Source organism: Oncorhynchus tshawytscha, linkage group LG31, assembly GCF_018296145.1.
Source record: "Oncorhynchus tshawytscha isolate Ot180627B linkage group LG31, Otsh_v2.0, whole genome shotgun sequence".
NCBI lineage: Eukaryota > Metazoa > Chordata > Actinopteri > Salmoniformes > Salmonidae > Oncorhynchus > Oncorhynchus tshawytscha.
Window position 1 is genome coordinate 5,403,361 of NC_056459.1, and position 22,521 is coordinate 5,425,881.

A 22,521-nucleotide genomic window follows, 5' to 3' on the forward strand; every position below is an offset into this window, starting at 1 on the left:
CTGATAATATTGAGGGAGCCCGCGCACCTGAGCACGCATAGAAGTACCTGGCCTGCTTCGAAGAAATGTAGGAAAGTGTTGTTTTTTTTTAAACATCCATTGTGAATGACAATATATTAAAACTATAGTTCCTCACAGTAAGCTATTTGAAAAATCTTTCCTACAATCTCCCACTCAGTAATCACCAATCTTCAGTGTGAAAGAGCAATGGAAGTTACAGGCCTACTGCTGCATTGGCCTATAGGATAGGAGTTCCATGTGTTCATTTATTTAGCTGCCAATGGATCACGGTGTATAATGGTGTATCAATGTGCCCATATGGCAGAGGCTGGTGAACTTGCATTAGTTTACTTTTAACTTTGAGATTTTTATCATTTTAATTCAGATTTTTAGGATTAACCATGTGACAATGATTTTGAGAAACTAAAAAGTTATTGAAATTAAAACTGCTCCACGACAATCACAACAGGCATGCAAAACGGTAGAAATGGTAGGATAAATTGTAAGATTCTCCAAACTTAAAAGTCACGCCCTGCCTATGAAGTCTTTATCAAATAATAAATAAATAAATAAATTCCAGTGGGTCAGAAGTTTACATACACTAAGTTGACTGTGCCTTTAAACAGCTTGGGAAATGCCAGAAAATGATGTCATGGCTTTAGAAGCTTCCGATAGGCTAATTGACATCATTTGAGGCAACTGGAGGTGTACCTGTGGATGTATTTCAAGGCCTACCTTCAAACTCAGTGCCTCTTTGCTTGACAACATGAGAAAATCAAAATAAATCAGCCAAAACCTCAGAAAAACAAATTGTAGACCTCCACAAGTCTGGTTCATTCTTGGGAGCAATTTCCAAACGCCTGAAGGTACCATGTTAATCTGTACAAACAATAGTACGTAAGTATAAAACACCACTCCTAGAGATGAACGTACTTTGGTGCGAAAAGGAAACAGGTACAAAAGTATCTATATCCACAGTAAAACGAGTCCTATATCGACATAACCTGAAAGGCCGCTCAGCAAGGAAGACGCCACTGCTCCAAACCGCCATAAAAAAGCCAGACTACGGTTTGAAACTGCACATGGGGACAAAGATCGTACTTTTTTCAAATGTCCTCTGGTCTGACGGAACAAAATATAATTGTTTGGCCATAATTACCATCATTACGTTTGGAGGAAAAAGGGGGTGGCTTGCAAGCCGAAGAACACCATCCCAACCGGGAAGCACGGGGGTGGCAGCATCATGTTGTGGGGGTGCTTTGCTGCAGGAGGGACTGGTGCACTTCTAAAAATAGATGGCATCATGAGGAAAAATTATGTGGATTATTGAAGCAAAATCTCAAGACATCAGTCAGGAAGTTAAGCTTGGTCGCAAATGGGTCTTCCAAATGGAAAATGACCCCAAGCATATTTCCAAAGTTGTGGCAAAGTGGTTTAAGGACAACAAAGTCAAGGTATTGGAGTGGCCATCACAAAGCCCTGACCTCAACCCTATGGAGAATTTGTGGGCAGAACTGAAAAAGCGTATGCAAGCAAGGAGGCCTACAAACCTGACTCAGTTACACCAGCTCTGTCAGGAGGAATGGGCCAAAATTCACCCAACTTATTGTGGGAAGCATGTGGAAGGCTACACACAACGTTTGACCTAAGTTAAACAATTTAAAGGCAATGCTACCTAATACTAATTGAGTGTATGTAAACTTCTGACCCACTGGGAATGCGATGAAATAAATAAAATAAATCACTCTACTATTATTCTGACATTTAACATTCTTAAAATAAAGTGGTGATCCTAACTGACCTAAGACAGGGAATTTTTACTAGGATTAAATGTCAGCAATTGTGAAAATTTAAATGTATTTGGCTAAGGTGGATGTAAACTTCCGACTTCAACTGTACATAACAGTTCTACACTGAGTGTATAAAACATTAGGAACTCTTTCCATGACAGACTGACCAGGTGAATCCAGGTTAAAGCTATGATCCCTTATTGATGTCACTTGTTAAATCCACTTGAGTCAGTGTAGATGAAGCGGAGGAGACAGGTTAAAGAAGGATTTTTAAGCCTCAAGACATTTGAGACATGGATTGTGTATATGTGCCATTCAGAGGATGAATGGGCAAGGCAAACTTTTTAAGTGCCTTTGAACAAGGTGTAGTAGTAGTTGCCAGGCGCACCGGTTTGAGTGTGTCAAGAAATGCAAAGCTGCTGAGTTTTTCAAACCCAACAGTTTCCCGTTTGTATTAAGAGTGGTCCACCACCCAAAGGACAGCCAGCCAACTTGACACAACTGTGGGAAGCATTTGAGTCAACATGGGCCAGCATCCCTGAACGTTTTCAACACCTTTTACTGTAGAGTCTATGCTCCGACGAATTGAGGACATTCTGAGGGGGTAAAACTCAATATTAGGAAGGAGTTCCTAATGATTTGTACACTCAGCGATGAATGACTACAACCCACCCAATAGTAATGATATCAGTATGTGACGTTGATTGAAATGCCAGGCATACAGTAGGTCCACACGGCAAAGAGATGTTTTCAACTAAATTCACAAAAGCGGGGACGAGCGGGGTATGGAAGCAACCGTTCCCCGTTGAAGGCAGTGAACGTCATTCCGTGAGTCACAATCAAAATCACTAAGAATAATTGTGGGCACTAACATTTTAGTTAAAAAAATAAATAATCCTGTATCGCAGTAAAAGAAGCTTGAGTGGCACGTTGGAAATGCATTGTCGCAATTGTTCTGCCAATACCGCGGAGTGACCTAACTTTTTAGTGCCTGCAACTGTGAAATCCTGGCACTTGAGCAGAAAGGTTGACTGACAGATCAGTTACTCAAGTCTTTACCAATAGTTTAGTACATCCCCCACTCTCTCTTTCTCTCCGTGTCTCTGATTAATCGAGTGAATGCTGTCAGTTCCATCATGTACCCACGCCTCACCACCTTCCAACATGCAGATCAGGTGTCAACCTCAAGCCAAGCGCTGCAGGGGGGGGAATGTGCTTACAGAACGTCTTGTAGGCTCAGCATGATCCGTTCAGACTGTGCACAGACTTGTGTAAGAGAGATTAACGGAACAGCAGGTATAAGAGAAGACTTAATCATTGTTACCCCTCCACCTCCCTCCCTCTTCCTCTCCCGGGCCAGACTGTTGACTCCGCTCTGTCTGATCCACCAGTAAACAGAGGTCGAACTTAAGGTAAACAAGAGATGAAGATACAAAAGACGAGGTGTGGCATCCAAAGCAGGATTCGACAGATAGATCGCTGGGAGGAGAAGTGCGATAGAGACTCGTAAAACTAATATAAGAAAAGAAAACATAACCCTGTGCCAAGATTAATTATGCCCCTCATGCTACCTGGATGGCTGGTTTTCATTAATGTCACATAAGAGTTGCAGTCAGAAATTCACATACACCTTAGGCAAATACATTTAAACTCAGTTTTTCACAATTCCTGACATTTAATCCAAGTAAAAATTCCCTGTCTTAAGTCAGTTAGGATCACCACATTATTTTAGGAATGTGAAATGTCAGAATACTAGCAGAGAGAATGATTTATTTCAGCTTGTATTTCTTTCATTACATTCCCAGTGGGTCAGAAGTTTACACACACTCAATTAGTATTTGGTAACATTGCCTTTAAATTGTTTAACTTGGGTCAAACATTTTGGTTAGCCTTCCACATACTTCCCACAATAAGTTGGGTGAATTTTGGCCCATTCCTCCTGACAGAGCTGGAGTACCACTCAGGTTTGTAGGCCTACTTGCTGGCATCTGTATCTTCCGAAATCGTCTGAAACCTTAACTCTTCAAAGAGTAATCTTAAATAGTCCCACAGAAACCAGACCCTTTTCGTGAACTAACACTCGCACTTGACTTTTGTCCCCACTTACTAGCCGTGAATAGGCTGATAGCTACTTTATTGAGGAAAAATCCTAAATGGCTCAAAGGGATGTCCTTGTCCCATCGTGCACTAGCAACTCCCGTGGCGGGCCGTGTTTCCTCCGACACATTGGTGTGGCTGGCTTCCGGGTTAAGTGGGCATTGTGTCAAGAAGCAGTGCGGCTTGGTTGGGTTCTGTTTCGGGGGATGCATGGTTCTCGACCTTCGCCTCTCCCGAGTCCGTACAAGAGTTGCAGCGATGAGACAAGACTGTAACTATCAATTGGATACCACGAAATTGTGGAGAAAAAGGGTTAAAAGTTAAATAATAAATACAAAAAATAAATATATACACAGTTGAAGTCGGAGGTTTACATACACTTAGGTTGGAGTGATTAAAACTCGCTTTTCAACCACTCCACAAATTTATTGTTAACAAACTATAGTTTTGGCATGTCGGTTAGGACATCAATTTTGTGCATGAAGTAATTATTCCAACAATTGTTTACAGACAGACTATTTCACTTATAATTCACCGTATCACAATTCCAGTGGGTCAGAAGTTTACATACACTAAGTTGACTGTGCCTTTAAACAGCTTGGAAAATTCCAGAAAATGATGTCATGGCTTTAGAAGCTTCTGACCATGCAGCCGTCATACCGCTCAGGAAGGAGACGCGTTCTGTCTGCTAGAGATTAACGTAATTTGGTGCAAAAAGTGCAAATCAATACCAGAACAACAGCAAAGGACCTTGTGAAGATGCTGGAGGAAACAGGTACAAAAGTATCTATATCCACAGTAAAACGAGTCCTATTGTCACGTTCTGACCATCGTTCGTGTGTGTTTTCCTTGTTTTAGTGTTGGTCAGGACGTGAGCTGGGTGGGCATTCTATGTTGTGTGTCTGGTTTGTCTATTTCTGTTTGGCCTGATATGGTTCTCAATCAGAGGCAGGTGTTAGTCATTGTCTCTGATTGGGAACCATATTTAGGTAGCCTGTTTTGTGTTGGGAATTGTGGGTGATTGTTCCTGTCTTTGTGTTTGTGGCACCAGATAGGACTGTTTTGGTTTTTTCACGTTTCTTGTTTTGTAGATTGTTGTACTTTCATCTTTATTAAAGATGCACAAAACTAACCACGTTGCATTTTGGTCCGCCTCTCTTTCCCCAGAAGAAAACCGTTACACCTATATCTACATAACTTGAAAGGCCGCTCAGCAAGGACGAAGCCACTGCTCCAAAATCGCCATAAAAAACCCAGACTACTGTTTGCAACTGCACATGGGGACAAAGATCATACTTTTTGGAGAAATGTCCTCTGGTCCGTTGAAACAAAAATAGAACTGTTTGGCCATAATGACCATCGTTATGTTTGGAGGAAAAAGGGGAGGCTTGCAAGCCAAAGATCACCATCCCAACCATGAAGCACGGGGGTGGCAGCATCATGTTGTGGGGGTGCTTTGCTGCAGGAGGGACTGGTGCACTTCACAAAATAGATGGCATCGTGAGGCAGGGAAATTATGTGGATATATTGAAGCAAAATCTTAAGACATCAGTCAGGAAGTTAAATTTTGGTCGCAAATGGGCCTTCCAAATGGACAATGACCCCAAGCATACGTCCAAAGTTGTGGCAAAATGGCTTAAGGACAACAAAGTCAAGGTATTGGAGTGGCCATCACAAAGCCCTGACCTCAATCCTATAGAAAGTTTGTGGGCAGAACTGAAAAAGCGTGTGCGAGCAAGGAGGCTTACAAACCTGACTCAGTTACAACAGCTCTGTCAGGAGGAATGGGACAAAATTCACCCAACTTATCTTAGGAATCTTGTGGAAGGCTACCCGAAACATTTGACCCAAGTTAAACAATTTAAAGGCAATGCTACCAAATACTAATTGAGTGTGTGTAAACTTCTGACCCATTGGGAATGCGATGAAAGAAATAAAAGCTGAAATAAATCACTCTTTACTATTATACTGACAATTCACATTCTTAAAATAAATTGGTGATCCTAACTGACCTAAGAAAGGGAATATTTACTGGGATTAAATGTCAGGAATTGTGAAAAACTGAGTTTAAATGTATTTGGCTAAAGTGTATGTAAACTTCCGACTTCAACTGTATATACAAAACAATACCCCCCAAAATATGTGTGTTATAAATGTGTTAACACAATATTGTTAATCAACCAAATTGTTACTGAAATACATTATTTTTATGGTTTTATGCTCTTTTCGTTTAATACTTTGGGATGCTAGTGCTATGTCGGTTGACAGACTGCAGTAAAAAAAATTGTATTTGTCTATTTTTTGTGTGGTATCAATCAATGAAGGTGTTTGATTGGGGAATGGGGAAACATTTTCATGATGGGGAATGAATTAATCGATAAATGTGGGGAAACAGAAGACCTGAAAATGTGCGGTTTAAATTCCCCTGCCACATACGAGCCCTGGTTAGATTTCCTGTTGCAGCTTTCACTGTTTTACGCCACATTGGTGGCAGCGTTGGGATCACGTCCAGCTCACGTCTAGTTATGTGATCTAGTAGTGGGAAGCATTCTGTTTTACAACATTGTGTTGGGTGTAATTACATTGATATATCTAGTGAACAATGGATAAGCAACAATGGGTGTGATGCAGACATACTTACTGCAGGTGTGATCAAGCCTTTACATCAAAGTTGCCTGAAGATGAATGGAAAATGCTATGCCCGGACCAGTTATTCAGAAGAAAAACCTCTGACTAGACATTTACATAACTTACCAGTGTGGACCCAAAACAAACACGTTCTACACATTGACAAAGGACCTGTTTAAAGTGTTATTACAAACATGGTGTTCTTCTGTTACTGAAGCTTATACATCTAATAACCTGACAATGATCCACATCAGATGGGTGTGGATCACCCATATGCCCGCCTGAGTGGCGCAGCGGTCTAAGGCACTGCATCTCAGTGCAAGACGCGTTACTTGCAGTCCCTGGTTCAAATATGGGCTGCATCACATCTGGCTGTGATTGGGAATCCCATAGGGTGGTGCACAATTGGCACAGCCAAGACAAGAGTTGGCTATAACATGAGTACAAACAAAGTGAGTGTGTGTATAAGTGTGCAAGTGTTTGTGTGTGTGTGTGTATTATAATTTCCCATTATAAAAATGTATCCCCATTCCCCCATTCCCCAATCATTATGAAAGAAATTGTATCATGTACATGAAAAAGTGGATCCTTGTATTAAATGCATTATGAAGAAAATAGTGTAATGTAGGGTCCCCGAAATATGAAATACATTATCAAGAAAATGGTGTAGGCCTACTGTTGCCTATGCGAAAAAAGGGCTTTTGACTACAAGTGCTCCAGTATCACAAAGTATTAAGCGAAAACAAGCATAAAAAACAGTATTTGCATTAATAAACCAAAAAACAGTATAATGCTGCTATTATATTATAATTATTTCAGGTGAAAACCTGAACAATATTGGTTTGTTAACACCTTTTTTATATTTAAATAAATGTGGGACATATAATAAGTCAGTGTAGAACAACATTGGCCGTCATGCAATGGGCACTCTAATAACTTTCAAAAGATTGTTCCCAAAATGTCCCCCCCCCCAAAAAAAATGTATTTACCTGTAAATGAAATCGCACAAATATGTGTGTCTTTTCACACAAATTAAGCTTCACAAAAACGCACAAAATCTGCTGAAATACTTTTTGGAGTGTGAGACTGTTGAATGAGTTTAGCGTGAGATCCAAGCCTTGAGGACCATAGAGTGAATGATTGTGTGTGCGCTCACACATGCATGTGCATTCATGTTGTGCATGCCTGCGTGAATATGTGTGTTGGCATGAAATAACTTGCTGATCAGGACCCGTCCTGAAAGCTATTATCATCAAGAGGCAAACTGCAAAACATTGGCTTAACCCACTCACCTTGTAACCACAGCAACCCGAGCCACACAAGGAGTCACTTCTTTATTTCTAGAAGTTCTTATGAAGTCACCTCCCTCTTTTAGTGTCACCTGTATTCTTGTGTACTACTGTATTTATTAGAGACCTGAAGATGTGTATTATGGCAAGAGAGAATGCAGATGGAGAAGAACTATCTACATGAGAGGGGAGAACAGATATTGCACATACTGTAAACTGATCTTATGTATATGGCCATGGCACGTCACCCTAGACTCATTTCACTGCTCTCTCACACACCCTTTCGTTCAGCGAGGGCATCGGCATCACTGTGGTGGAACTCATTCAGTGAAAGGTTAAAAAATTTTTTAAATCGAAACTCATCTGTATTCCAGAACTTCTATTAAACTCAAATGCTTAGTAGGCATCTAAAACATTTACATCCTGCATACCCAGGCTGAATTCCATTTCCCCTCCTTCTGTATTCTTCTCCTCTCACACCGTGTTCCCACAATCTCTCGCTAAGCATTATTTAAAAAATGAATGAAGCCAATGCTGAAATACATGTCCCAGACAAATACAAGTGAATCCTAGTAAATGCCTCCATTTCCCTTACTCTAGACCCTGTCTCATTAGTCTTTTCCATGACTTACATCACACCCCCTTTACCATCCCCATGATCCGAGTTTTCACGCAATCTCTTACTGAAATATTCTCCCTTCTCAAACCTTCCATCGAAATCAATGCTAAAAAGAAATCCCCAGGTCAGTACTCACATAGGCGTCAGGGAAAGCCCTGTACTTGGGCACCAGGTTATTCTCAGCCTCTGGACTGAAGTGAGATCCTCCATGGGGGGACCCTCCATGGGGGGACCCCATGTTGAACAGTGGTGAGTTCAGGCCTTCGTTATTGAAGTTCCTCTGCAGACCCAGACCAATAGAGCCCACAGAGCCCATGTTGCCATTGGAACTCATACCACCCAGCCCCGGGCTGAGCTTTAATGCGGACTCATTAGCATTGGCGAAAGACCTGTAGATGTCCAGAGATGAGCTTGTGGGACTGAGAAGGCCTTCTTGGGTAGAGGTGAAGCTAGGGAGGGGAGGGGGCCTGATCATTCGACAGTTGGTGTCTGTGTTGTTTCCTGTTAAGGAGTCAGACATCCGGGAGGAAAAACGATCGTAGCGGAAGTGGGTTGAAGGATCAGTTCCTGTTCCAGTTTGGGTTCCAACTCCAGATTTGAATCCAAGTCCGCTCCCAGACACATCAGCCATGCCCATACCAGGCCCTGAGCTCATGTGGTCCTGGTTAGGCCCTATGTCCGGTAGGGAGCCCGTAAGGAACAGAGAGGGCCGCTGGACTGGGCTATGGGCCTTGCCGTTCTCCTGTGATTGATCAATCGATGCTGAACCATAGCTAGAGTAGAGGAGGGATCTGTCCAGGCGCGAGGGGTTTGGAGACTGGTTGCTGCTCCCTCCGTTTAGCAGGGGGGACGGCGAGTGCTCTGGGGAAGAGTCACTGCCCAAGGAGCTCTTCCTCATGACGATGCTGCTAAGAGCCGAGGCTCGGAGTGGGAGGTTGAGGCCTCCACGGTTCCAATGGTGGTCTCCAGCCTGCTGCTCCTGTTGCTGCTGCTGTTGGAGCTTCATCAACTCCAGAGGGGAATGCATCTCCTTGGGGGCACTCCAGTTGAGGCCAAGGTCTGTGGGCAGGTTGTAGCGGCTGTTGGGGCCCTCCAGCAGAGACCCAGGGGGCACCTGGGGAGATTTGGTATTGGTGGGGCTGGAGCTGGGGGTGTCCTCCTCGATGGAGGGCAGGGAGGAGATGATGGAGGGGGCGGTGGTCCCACGCAGCCTCCTCTGCCTCTGGGGAAGGTTAGGGTTCATGCTCTTCAGGGTGTCCACCAGGCTCTCTATGTCGCAGTGATAGGGGGAGCCCGGCTCAGGGGTCACGGGAGAGGAAGAGGGGGAAGGGTCCGAGGAGGAGGGGGAAGGGAGCAGATCCACGCGGGTGGCCTTGTACTGTCCGGAGTAGGAGTCACTGCTGCCTCTGCTGTAGTCCACGTTGTCAATGGTCTGACCTGCCGAGGAGAAGTTTGAGACTGGGAGTGATTGCAAGTCACAGCCTGACTTTATCTTCCTTGCCATGGACTCTCCCTCCCTCCCCTCTTGCTCTACCTCTCTCTCTCTCTGTCCTGCAGGTGCAGTGGCTAGCTCCTCCTCCCACACCCTCCTACTCCCCCTGCCTGTTCCTGCCTCTGGCTCGCTACTCTCCCGGGTCAACTGAACTTCGCTCCTGTCACTCAACCAGTGGCCGTTGCCAGGGGAACGGGGTGTCTCTGAGGAGAGGGAGGACAAGCCAGGTTCTTGGAATGGCGGCCCGAGAGAGGTGAGTTGTCGTGTGTACACAGAGAGGGAGGGGGAGAGGGAAGAGTAGTGTCCATCGTATGTGGACACTCTTGACTCATCTGACTGAGAGTCAGAGCGCCAGGTCTCCCCTTTGGGTTCGAAAGTAGTTTGCACCCCCTCGTACAAGTTCCTCCATTTGTATTCTGGTGCGACTGGACCTAGGTCACTTTCAGTTCTATTCGGTTCGTTGATCGTGCTTTCTCTGTAGTCCACACTGTCTTCAGTGTGGTCTGTGGTGTCATTGTCAGTGACCAGGGAAACTTTGCGGAAGCCCTGTTTTGATTTGTCCATGCCCTTGTGGGTGGGAGAGGGTCTTAGAGTGAGAGTGGAACAGTATGACTTCATCTCGCTGTCTGACTCCAGATCAGCCACTATCTGCTGAATTTCTGAATCGGAGTCCTCAGAGTCTTCTAAAGCTGTACTGTTAACAGCTGAAGCATCCAGAGACCTAACAGGTAGAAGACAAACAGACAGAATGACACATATGTTAATAATTGTCATTGACCAACCATGGAAGTGTGTTAAGGACTGTTTTTGTCAAGAGGTGGTGATTATCTAGACGAGCTATGCAAATTATAGAGGTGAACTTTAGGTATGCAGAATTGGGTGTACTGTAAAAAGTGTTAACAGAAGCTAGGCTACATGCTCAACAGTTGCATTCACTGTGGTGGGCCAATTTATATTTTCTTCCTAAAACGTACAGTGAGGCACAAAAAAAAAAAAATGCACACAGAACTTCTAGAATGTCAACAGCTCCACAGACTCTCTCCGTGCCTATAGGCCTACACACATTGCAACAATGTGGTTTAAAACGGAGACTTTAGCTTGTGTTTGCAATGTTCCATGAAGAGTTGATGAAAGCTAAAAAGGTTACTTTAAAAAGTCAACAGGTTTCAAATGATACCATGCCCAACCCACTGTCGTGATGCTGCTGTCGATTTAACTCTGTTAAATCACTTTTGAGCGTCACAGGTTAACTTTTTGAACGTCACAGGTTAACAATCAGGCAATGTTGAAATGACTTTGAAATGAATCACCATTTTTTTTCCTCACCTCCAAATGGGCCAAAGAACTCCAGACAGTGTTGTTGAATCCCAGTACTATTCCACACGTGTCAAATAACATTTCACAGCCAATTACTGTTATGTTAAAGCTCTTTGCGTTGGGGAAACAGGCAGTGACATTAACCAAAGTGCCCTACCTACTCTTCACGGAAGGGGCGGGTGGTTTCCAGGAGCAAAGGAGAAGGTCATAAGATCAAACAATAGCAATGTGTTGCGATGAACCTAATCACACACCTGTTGGGCGTACAACCGGAGTTCTCTCATATGTCAAATCCAAACACACAGATATCAGACGTGTATTCCTCATAGGTCACTGTTGCATACTTACTACGTTTTGTCGGTATGACTAATAAATGGTCTTTTAGCAGCCTCGGTATCCCTTTCATTGGATAGTCCATCTGTAGATGCTCTACAGACTAGTCATTAACATTTCAACTAATTCTCTACTAACCCTAACCTTTATCCTAACCCTAAAATCAACCCTACCCTAACCCTTATTCTAAACCTAACCGCAACTGTAACCTTAGCCAGCAGTCGCTTATCAACAGATAGTTTGTTGATAGTATGACCATGTACGAGAGCATCTACAGATGGACTATCCAAATAAAGTGTGACCGACGCTTTTATCCAAAAGAGACTTACAGAAACGTCAGCATTGACGCCGACACGTGTGTTCAGCATGTGGTCCACGTGGGAATTGAAACTACGACCCTGATGTTGCCAGCACCATGCTCTAACCCAGTGGTTTTTAAACCCATCCAGAAACCTAACCATTTTGTTGTAGCCCTGAACCAACTCAGGATTGTTTTGTCAATCCTGGCCCTGTGGATCCAAAGGGGTGCACATTTGAGTTCTCCCTCTAGCACTCACACACTGCACTCAACTCCTCAACAAGCCTTTGCCTTGAATCAGGTGTGCGAGTGCTGGGGCAAAAACAAAAATGTGCACCCATTTGGGTCACCAGGACCAGGATTTAGAAGCATGGAACTAGCTCCCCTGATTCAGAGTCAAGGGCTTGATAAATAGTTGACAAGTTGAACCAGGTTTGCCAGCCCTGGAATAGTTCAAATACATGGAACGGATTAGTGTCCCAGAGGAGAGGTTAGAAAACCCCTGCTCTAACATGGGGTTTCCCTAACGCTGTCCTGGGACTCCCCTGGGTGCACATTCAGTTTTTTTTTTTTAAACGAACTAGCAATACACAGCTGATTCAAATAACCTACTCATCATCAAGCTTTGATGATTTGAATCCGCCGTGTAGTGCTAGGACAAAAACCAAAACATGCACTCATGGGTGAACCCCAGGACCGAGTTTGGGAAACCTTGCTCTGACCCACTGAACCATTAGAACCACTGACCACGTTTACATGTGCACAGTATTCCGGATAGTAGCTAAAAACTCGCTTAAATTCTTATTGGGAATGAGCTGTTTACATGCACCTTTGATATCCCGCTCATGAGTATCCCTGTGTCCATGAATAAACAGAATATTCCTCATTAAGTATGTGGGTTAAATGGAATAGTAAGTGAAATATGGACACAGACTGCAGGCCTATATAACATTTCACATGTAGATTAATATAATATGAATTCCTGCAGAATTTAGCATTTTTTTGCAGTGATATTATAAAACATATGTTCATTTTGTCTAAGGAATAGGAGTGGAGAAATATGATTTCTTTCTTTCAGCATCTCTTAAAACCTCTACGGGATCGGCGTCTCCATACCGGGACTGTTGTTGCTAATGTGTGCTAATGTGTCTACAATGACGTTGTCAGTAACATCCAACAATCCAGGACATAGACATGTCTTACATTGACAAGAAAGCTTCCATTCTTGTTAATCTAACTGCACTGTCCAATTTACAGTAGCTATTACAGTGATAAAATACAATGCTTTTGTTTGAGGAGAGTGCACAACAACAACAAAACCTTTATCGAGGATCGATTTGGAGGTGGAGGTTCACAGTCTGGGGCGGTGTGTCACAGCATCATGGGACTGAGCTTGTTGTCATTGCAGGCAATCTCAACGCTGTGCGTTACAGGGAAGACACCCTCCTCCCTCATGTGGTACCCTTCCTGCAGGCTCATCCTGACATGACCTTTCAGCATGACAATGCCACCAGCCATACTGCTCATTCTGTGTGTGATTTCCTGCAAGACAGGAATGTCAGTCCCAGCAATCCCATTGAGCGCGTCTGGCACCTGTTGGATCGGAGGGTGAGGGCTAGGGCCATTCCCCCCAGAAATGTCCGGAAACTTGCAGGTGCCTTGGTGGAAGAGTGGGATAACATCTCACAGCAAGAACCGGCAAATCTGGTATAGTCCATGAGGAGGAGATGCACTGCAGTACTTAATGCAGCTGGTGGCCACACCAGATACTGACTGTTACTTTTGATTTTGACCCCCCCTTTGTTCAGGGACACATTATTCCATTTCTGTTAGTCACATGTCTGTGGAACTTGTTCAGTTTATGCCTCAGTTGTTGAATCTTATGTTCATACAAATATTTACACATGTTAAGTTTGCTGAAAATAAACACAGTTGACAGTGATAGGACGCTTCTTTTTTTGCTGAGTTTATGTCTTACAGACTAAACAGCAGTCCTTTTGTGAACCGACAACCAATGTTTACCTATAGTAAATGGAGTTCATCTATCCTCACAACTCCTCCTTCATTTCATACTGCCACTTCGGAAAAAGTTGACAGCACATCACCACAACAATGCTATTCTGTAGCAGTGTTTTTTCCCCTAAACTATTTCAAACTTCTCTCCGGTGTGTGTCTTGGTACTTCTCCATCCCTCCGTTTCAGCAGGTAACTCAGCTCATCACCACACCTGCACCCCGGGGAAGACAGAAGGGCTTAATAGCTACCACATACCACTGCACCTCTCTGCTGGAACATGAAGTTGTGTAGAGCAACTGCCCCTAAAAAGCTACTTTTAGTTTTTTTAAATGGCTGATGTGGCATCGATATGAGTCCAACATTTACTCTAGTGTCAAAATTGACTACAAAATGTAAATAGGATCATTTTGGTCAGGAAGTCAGTCTAGTCCAAAACTAAGATTTGCAAGATAGAAAAAAACGGAATGTCATGGAATGAAGGGTACCGTAACAGTTATCCGTGGGTTGGGATTAATTTTAATCCTGCCCACAGCTGGCAGCACCCAAGTAATCAATTCCGAGCACAGCTGCATGCGAACCGGTTGTAAATGCCCATGGTCAATTTGGTTTGACATTCGATATCCCTACGGGGATAGTTAGGGACCATCAGTAAATTACACAAAATACACGGGACTATATTTTAAAAAGGTCAATCGCTCCACATTACAATGACTTAACCTCAAACCAACTATACATTGTAGAAATGAATATACAAATATTGAAAGCATATAATGAGATGTGCAACATGAAAATATTTTCCCATTTACAATGTGTAATTTATTGACGGTCCCTAACTATCCCCAGAGATAGGCTATCCAAAGTCAATCCAACTTTGCCACAGTTCCACACCACCCGGCTGAAGCTAATGTATGAAATCACCTGAGAACACACACAAGTGACACCCACATCAAACCACACCCCAAAATCAACTCACGTTTGAATTCAATCACGACCGCTAGCATTTTTCATTGAACCAAATCTAAAACGAGGCCAAATTAGGAAGGCCCTATAAATGTCAGACCAACACAAACTCACAATCATCTGCTTCAACATGAAAAATTGGAAATTCACGCATATGCAGACACACCTGTGCTGATGGCGTGGTGCCAGGAAAATAATTTATCCCTCAACGATAAAAAAAGGAAGGATCGTATTGTGAACTACAGGAGACAGAAGAGGGAGTACACCCCATCCTCTTCGAAGGGTGCCACAGTGGAGGGGTCAAAAGCTTCAAGTTCCTCAGCCTGCACATCACTGAGGACCTAAAATGGTCTCACCTAACTGACTTTGTGGTGAATAAGGTGTAATAGCACCTTTACAACCTCAGATGGCTAGAAATCTATTTGGCATGGCCCCTAAGACCCTCACGGACTTCTACAGATGCACTATTGAGAGCATACTGTCGGGCTACGTCACTGCTTGGTACGGCAACTGCTCCGTCCTCAACCGCATGACTCTCCAGAGGGTGACGAGGACAGCCCAACGCATCAGAAGCCACGCTGCCTGCCCTCCAGGACATGGACAGCAGCCGGTGTCAAAAGAAGGCCAAGAAGATCATTAAGGACCTCAGTCACTCTGCTCCCGTCCGACAGACGTAGACAGTCCAGGTGCATCAGAGCTAAGACCAAGAGACTAAAAAACAGTTTCTATCACCAGGCCATAAGACTGTTGTACCACCAGGCCAGACTGTTGTACCATTCCTGATTTCTTACAATTTTTTCTTTTTTTTTTCCTTTCCATTCATTTAAAATATATATATATTTTTTTACATTTGACTGCATTATTAGGAGTAACAGAGGCATTTTGCTGCACTGCTATAATACTTGCTAAGCTGTGTACACAACCAACAAACCGATTTGATTTGGATCATGTTCCAATCGCAAATTTGGGGACCAATTCTTGAAATAATATATTTTGAACTTGTTTTTCCTCTATGCCGTCTGAAGGCTAAGGCGGAGGAGGGCTTTGCGGTCTAAAGAAGACAACGAACACCCACACACTCGTCGCATGTTCTTACATTTGAATAGCAGTGCATCAATCACAAAGAGATTTTCTCAGGCTTAACTACTGAAATTCAGCGACATTCCAACAGCGAAATGTTCTGCAGGTATTTATTTTCCTACGGCAGTATTTGTACCCTGGCAGCACCCGTGGATGTTTTTTTGTTGTTCAATGTACTACAGTATTTTTGAATTGGGGCCTGCCTGTGTGCCTCCACATTCCACACAGGTCTCTCCATTCTCACAGAAACCAGCTCTGGGAACTCATCTGGTTGGAAACCACGTGTACATCTGATACCAAGTGTACCAGGTTTACACGCAGAGAGCCAACGCAACTTTCGATGTGACCTGACAGGCTGACCGCTTCATCCACTGAGCTCATTAGGTTCTTAGTCGTGTCGACATGTGAAACGACCACCACTGTAGCTCAACATACTGGGATCAGGGTGTATATTTCCCGTAAGATAATTCATTTTGCTGGCACTACAGATATTCTGGATCTGTACATCTTCACTTATTAAAGATGCTCCAGTACGTTGGCGACTGAGAAAGTATTTTTGAAACCTCCCGCTTTGGCCTGGACGTGTCGATATGCATGTGTGTCCTACACAATCTATGAGCGGATTTCCTGTCTTACCTCATTAAGCCATGAAATCCCTCGTTCGAAAGCAGCTGCTTTGAATATTATAGAAAATCCAAGTAGATTCGGTAAACAAAGAATGGAGGGCACCAACGACGGCACCAGATGATGACATCGGGAAACATTTGAGCAGCCTCCGAGTTATTACCTTACATGTCATCATCGTCACCTGCTGAGGAGGGCGGAAGGAGAGATAAAGACTGATTTACAACTTTTAGAACCCTCTTCATTCCATGCAGTGCTGTCATTCCTTGCGTTCCCAGCTGTGTTGGTCTTTGTGAGTGACGGAGGTCAGAGGTGACATTAACAGAGAGGACAGAAATGGAATGGACAACCTGCGGTAAACACTGAAGCCAGTGTCAAGAGTTACCTCCAGTTTCCACCCCACCCACAACACGATAGCCATGTAATAGTCGGCCTCGGGACAGATAAGGGTTATTCCTTAGTTTAGCTTTCACCTAGCATTAACATGCCTGTCCATCAGAGCTCACATCTCATAAAAGAGGAGGCGGAGGTTTCATCATGACTATGACAGGACTTCCTAGGTCATACCAGAGATGTTGTTGGACAGAGTGCAATTTACCTGATTGAAGCGGAGGCCAGCGAACCACTTTGTGTCCTGTGTGACTTTCTAGAAACGGCCCACATTCACACAACCTGAGTCTTTCTATTTCCAGTGCATATAGAGATATCTCTAAGTGATATTGTAATAACTAAACGGACCACTGTGTTCTTGACTTTACCATATGTATTTGCCGCCATCTTGTGGGGGCAGCAGGATACAACAGCTGCTATTGGGAAAGAAAATAACATGTGGACAGTGTTGTCCTCTCTGTTTTCATGTTTTCAGAGGAACTGTGGCTTGGATATATAATCTTTACTGTGTGGGTCCACTGGGTTCTTCACTGTGTTCCATGAAAAAAGGACTAGGTCCAAGATTCACATGATCAGATAACACATGGCCTGCAAAAGGCCTGTCAACCAGGCAAACAACATACGGCCGCGCCTGCGTTTCTACGAGAAACAATTGACATAGTGTACACTGTCTTAAAAGAATGAAAGCCATAGGCTACACGAAGAGTGTCGCGTGCGCACACACACAAACACGCACGCCCAGCCATTCCTGTTCCGGTGTCGACAACGGGCGCACCACAGTGTGCGCCGATGAAATGTTTACGCCACAAGTGTTTCCATTGGCAACGCCTATTATCCATCAACAGGTGTCTCTCGGGTCTACCGTCTAACACAAACAAGCCACTGGACGAGAAGTCGAGTTCTTTGACTATGACTCCTTTCAGCCCATCCCACTGAGAGGGTGCAGAGAGGACCACAAGCATGCGGGTGGATGGGTGAGGCCAATCACCACTTCGAGTCCGGTTTGGAGACTTTCACACGATGTCTTCCACCAAGGTAACTGGCCTATTCGACAATGACAAAAAAGGGATGCCGTCGCAATACAGAAATGTCCAAAGTATATTAAAAGGTGACAGGAAATATAATACCTGGGTGAATGCAGAATTAATTCCACTCTGCTGGTAAATATTCTAGTTGTAGGGCCTGAGGATTTACAGCGTAACGTGTCTAGTTCAGATGGCTGTTACGCAGATCCACATGTCATTTATCGGGACAGTGAAGTAGACTGTCTGCACTGTACATAGTAGAGGGGATGTGCTATTGAAATCCAATTCATAATTCTAGCTAATTGCCCTCAATCACAACATTATGAGATAATAACAGTCTTTGCATTTTCAATAAACAACATCCCAGACACATTGCATAGAGAATGGACATCTACAATTTCCCCCTCCAGTCCACCGAGTCCCATACTCGTACAATTTACTGCGCAGCACACACCGAGCAATTAGCTATAGTCCTATTGTTGCTGAGTCCCCACATTCTCTCGCACTCACAGACACACTTGTGCAATCTGAGTGCACACACTCACTCATTTAGCATAGAAAGATCACATGAAACTTGATCACCTCCACTTCAAAACACACACATCATGAAAAGTAGGAAATCAGAGTAAGGATAGCAGATGAAATGTCATCCCTTACCCTTCGGGCTGGCTGAGGAATTTGACTCTGTTCCTCAGTGAGTTGAGGAGTGTATCTGCAGTGACTGATAGCGTCCCTCCCACCTGCTCTGGCTCTGCACCGGGTCTCTCTGTGTCCTCAGTGGCAAAACCGTTGGCTCTCTTTCGAAGTCTGTCGAGGATTGTGTCTCGTGTGACAGGAGGATTCACTGCCACCTGCTCTGGCACTGGCTCTGAACTGGCTCGGTCTGTTTCCTGCGTGACAATGCTGTCTATCCACTCAGTACCGAGTGTCCCTTCATGTTCTATCTTTACAGTGTATGTTCTGGACTCTGTGTCTGTCGCTGTCGCTTCTCTGTCAAGTGTGAATGTGTTCTCGCCATGCGTGCTAGTGGTGTTCACTTTTGCTTTCTGCTCAGAGAAAGAGGATGTGTCCTCGGTAGTACGAGTGACTAGGTCCGCTTCCTCTGCTGTGAGTGTGTCTAAAATGCTCCCCTCTCGGCCTGTGGTGTGTGCGAGTGTGTTATGTGTTGCGAGTGTGTCCCGTCTCTCTCTGTTGCCGGTGACAGCGTGTTCATTCTCGCCGCTGTGAGACTCCTGTGGCTCTTCGTGACCTGGGGTCTGTCTGAGTGTATGTGCATCAGCGCAGGCCTCCGTTACCAGGTAAGCGTGTGTAACTGCACTCCGGTTACTCCCTGACCCCTCCTCCTCTCCATGCTGCTCTGTGATGGAAGGCGGGGCGGGAGACTCACATTCCATGAGTGTGTGCACCTGCAGAACAGGTAGGGCTGGTTCCACCCCATCCTCCCACCCTTCTTTCACCAGTGCCGAGACCTCTCTCGCTCCTCTCTCCTCCACCGGCACCAGCCTCTCTGCATCACCGTCTTCTGGGGACTCAATGCGTCTCTTCTCCTCTCGGTGGACTTCATTCTCTTGACCTCTATCCTTCGTTTCTAACGTTACTTTCTGTGACCCCAAACTCCATCCCGCGTCAACTGTTTCATTACCATTCCTCCGTTGTTTTCCCGCTCCTTTCATTTCCTCTTCAACGCCACTCTCCTCCATGTAATCCTCCAGGATGCTGTAATGGACCGCTGGTATTGCGACTTCCATGGCATTGCTGTTCTCTGGTATGATCACACACTGTGAGCTTGCCCTGTTAACGTCTGCATCACAGGGCATTTGTTCCTTAATCTGTCTATTAGAATCTATGCTGTTGGCCTCATCCATTACCTCCACCTCTGCTTCTTGAACTTTCTCAGTAGCCATGGTGGACATGTCATTTGATCTTTCCCTGACAATGTCTACATCATAGGACATAATATTCTGCTCAATCTGTCCATTTTCCTCTTTCATAATCTGCACTGCTACTTCTTGACCTGTTTCAGTAGCCATTGTCTCTGCTATTGTTGAGGCGACGGACGCATCAATGGAGATGTTGGTTTCAAGAGTACTGGAATTCTTAGTGCTTGGATGGCTAGCGCTAAGAATGTCAGAAACGAGGGTGACATTGTCCGAGAGAATGTGATCAGAGTTGTCCATGTTCATATCAGAATGATGAAGGACGAGATCTGTGTTTTCAGTGTCCTCCGTATCAAGGTCAACTGGAAGAGCTGCGGTCAAAGGCTCCGACTGATCAACAAGGTTTGGTCGAGTGTTGCAATCTGGTCGGAGTGGAACAGAATCGGTGTCCGTAACGTAGACTGGTTTATCACGGTCGGGGTCAGAAATGGTGGACACCTGGTCAGAAAGAAAACGTTCAGGGAAAAGAAAGTCATAGAGAGATTCACATGTGTCACTAGAGCCAGTATCAGGGACAGCGATATCGGTATTTGGGAGAGGTGAGTCTGAGGTGGGACGCTCAGGCTCTAAGTCATCCATTTCCATTGGCTCAGTTGTGGGGAGTGTAGGCTCAAAGCACAGAGGCGCAAAGGCCTCAGGCTCAGCGAGGGAGACATCTGTGCTAGGGTGGACAGTGTCTGTTTGAGGAACAGGGGGAAGCTTGTTCTCAAAAGGAGCGTCTATATTAGGAGGTGTGCATCGAGTGTCCATCATCACGCCCGATGTCACAATGCCAGAAGTGTAAGTGCTGAGAGCAGATGCGGTGTGGCCAGATATGTGAGGTGAGGGGAACATTCCAGGGAAAAGAGAGTCGTAAAGATCTTCGAATAGTGGTTGAGAGTCGGTATCAGTAACAGTGAGGTTAGTATTAGCAGTGGTGTCTGTGTCAGGGTGGCTGGAATCCATTTTGGAGACTGCAGTGGCAGGTATATCCATGCCGGGGACAAGGGCGTCAGTGGCAGACTGTAATGATTGGGTGGGGTCACTGACACTAGCTTCAGTGTGATCAATGGCAGTTTTAGACTCCTGTTTAACTGATTCAGGTAAAATGGGACTTGGTGAGTCAAAGGGGCTATCCAAGGACAGGTGTGGGTTAGTTTCATCCTTTATTACGGTTAGGTTGGTGTCGAGGCATCCCTCAGTAGAGTCATTGTCTGATGTGGCAGATTTTTGTTCCGAGGTGAAACTTTGCGGAAATAGTGAGTCATACAGAGTTCCAAATACCTCCGTGTTGGCAGAGAAAGTGTCAGTGTTGGGGACAGTGTTGACACTGTTGGTAATGGAGTTGACAGTGTTTGCAAAGGAGGCTAGCATTTCAGGTGTAGATTTGTCAGTGCTTGGAACGGGGATGACCATTTCAGCGAGAGAGGGGCCAGGATCAGCAATAGCAATGCTGAACTCTTCAGAGGTGATGGAGGTGATCGTTTCAGGCATAGGCCTAGATGTATCAGTGGTGGAGACAGAGGTATCATTGATGGAGTTGGTGTCCATGTCAGTAACAGAGTTGACGGTGATAAGAGCAGAGGTGACGGTGTTGAGAATAGGTGTCTCAGTGTTGTCAGCCAAAGAATCAGGGTTCAGAGGAAAGGTCTCGGGTTTAACGTCAGTTGTGTCCGTTTCAGTAATAGTGGCATCTATATTGGGGTCCAAGGCAATGGGAGAGGGATCTGTATTAGGGGTAACAGTGGTGATATTTTCAACAACAACAGGTTGTCCAATGGAGAGAGTAACATAAGAGGCCTCAGTTTTGCTAAGTGAGAGTTCAGTCACAGGAAGGACAGGATGAAAAATACCCAGTGCTGACCCTGTGAATAGTGGTAAGGGGGACATTTCATCACTCTCGTTTGAGGTGTAAACTGTAGCAGGAGGAGAGCTAAAGGGGGAAAAGGATGTAGCTGGGCTCAATGGGTAGCAGGGGGGTGGGCTAGATGGATAGGACGGTGGAGGTGGGTTAGGTGGGAAAGGTGGAGGACTTCGGTTAAAGCTATCAACATCCATTGGAGAAGCTGTGTCAGTATGGTCTGTTGAGGCATACGGGTTGTCACACTGAACATCCGGGCTCTCCTCTTCCTGTGAGATCTCGTTCCACTCCACCTCAGGCATAGCTAAAGGAACTTTTCTTGTAGCCCGGCCCACTTCAAGAGGAATAATGTTATCCATCTGGGAATTTGGTTGGTTAGTGGCAGTCTTAGGACTGTCCATCGGTGGCTCCTGGGCCTGCGATTTCTTGGGGACAGTGGGAGGAGGATAAGAGGTGACCAGTGTCTTAGTGTTTAGGTCAGGCTGAGACACAGCGAACCTTACGCTCTTGTTCAGAGTGCCGCCTTGGCCGATGTCCCAGAGGCTGAGGTTCAGAAGCTCCTCCTCCTCTTGCCCTTTGTCCTCTGGCTCGGGGCCATGGAGGACCACGATGCTCTGGGAGAGATCCCCGGCACTCTTCTTCTTCCTCCTCTTCAAGCCAAAGGTGAACGTGCCGAACCTCTTGGGCTTGGCACGGAGGTCCATCTCTGAGTAGCTGAGGTCCTTGGCCTGTTTGCGAGCGATAGACGGAAAGGCAGAGGGAGGTATAGTGAGTGAGAGAGGGGGA

At 44.9% G+C, this 22,521-nt stretch overlaps 1 protein-coding gene across 2 annotated transcripts in view; it reads right to left on the reverse strand.

Moving 5' to 3' along the window:
* LOC112229922 overlaps positions 1–22,521 on the reverse strand; it is a 90,999-nt gene that overhangs the window by 31,199 nt on the left and 37,279 nt on the right. For both annotated transcript variants that reach the window (XM_024396070.2, XM_024396069.2), the window contains exons 3-4: positions 18,616–22,463; positions 8,560–10,636 (exon numbers count right to left, since the gene is read on the reverse strand). In XM_024396070.2, the coding sequence (XP_024251838.2) occupies positions 8,560–10,636; positions 18,616–22,439 (5,901 nt within the window). In that variant the 5' untranslated portion in view covers positions 22,440–22,463. The remainder of the gene's footprint in view (positions 1–8,559; positions 10,637–18,615; positions 22,464–22,521) is intronic.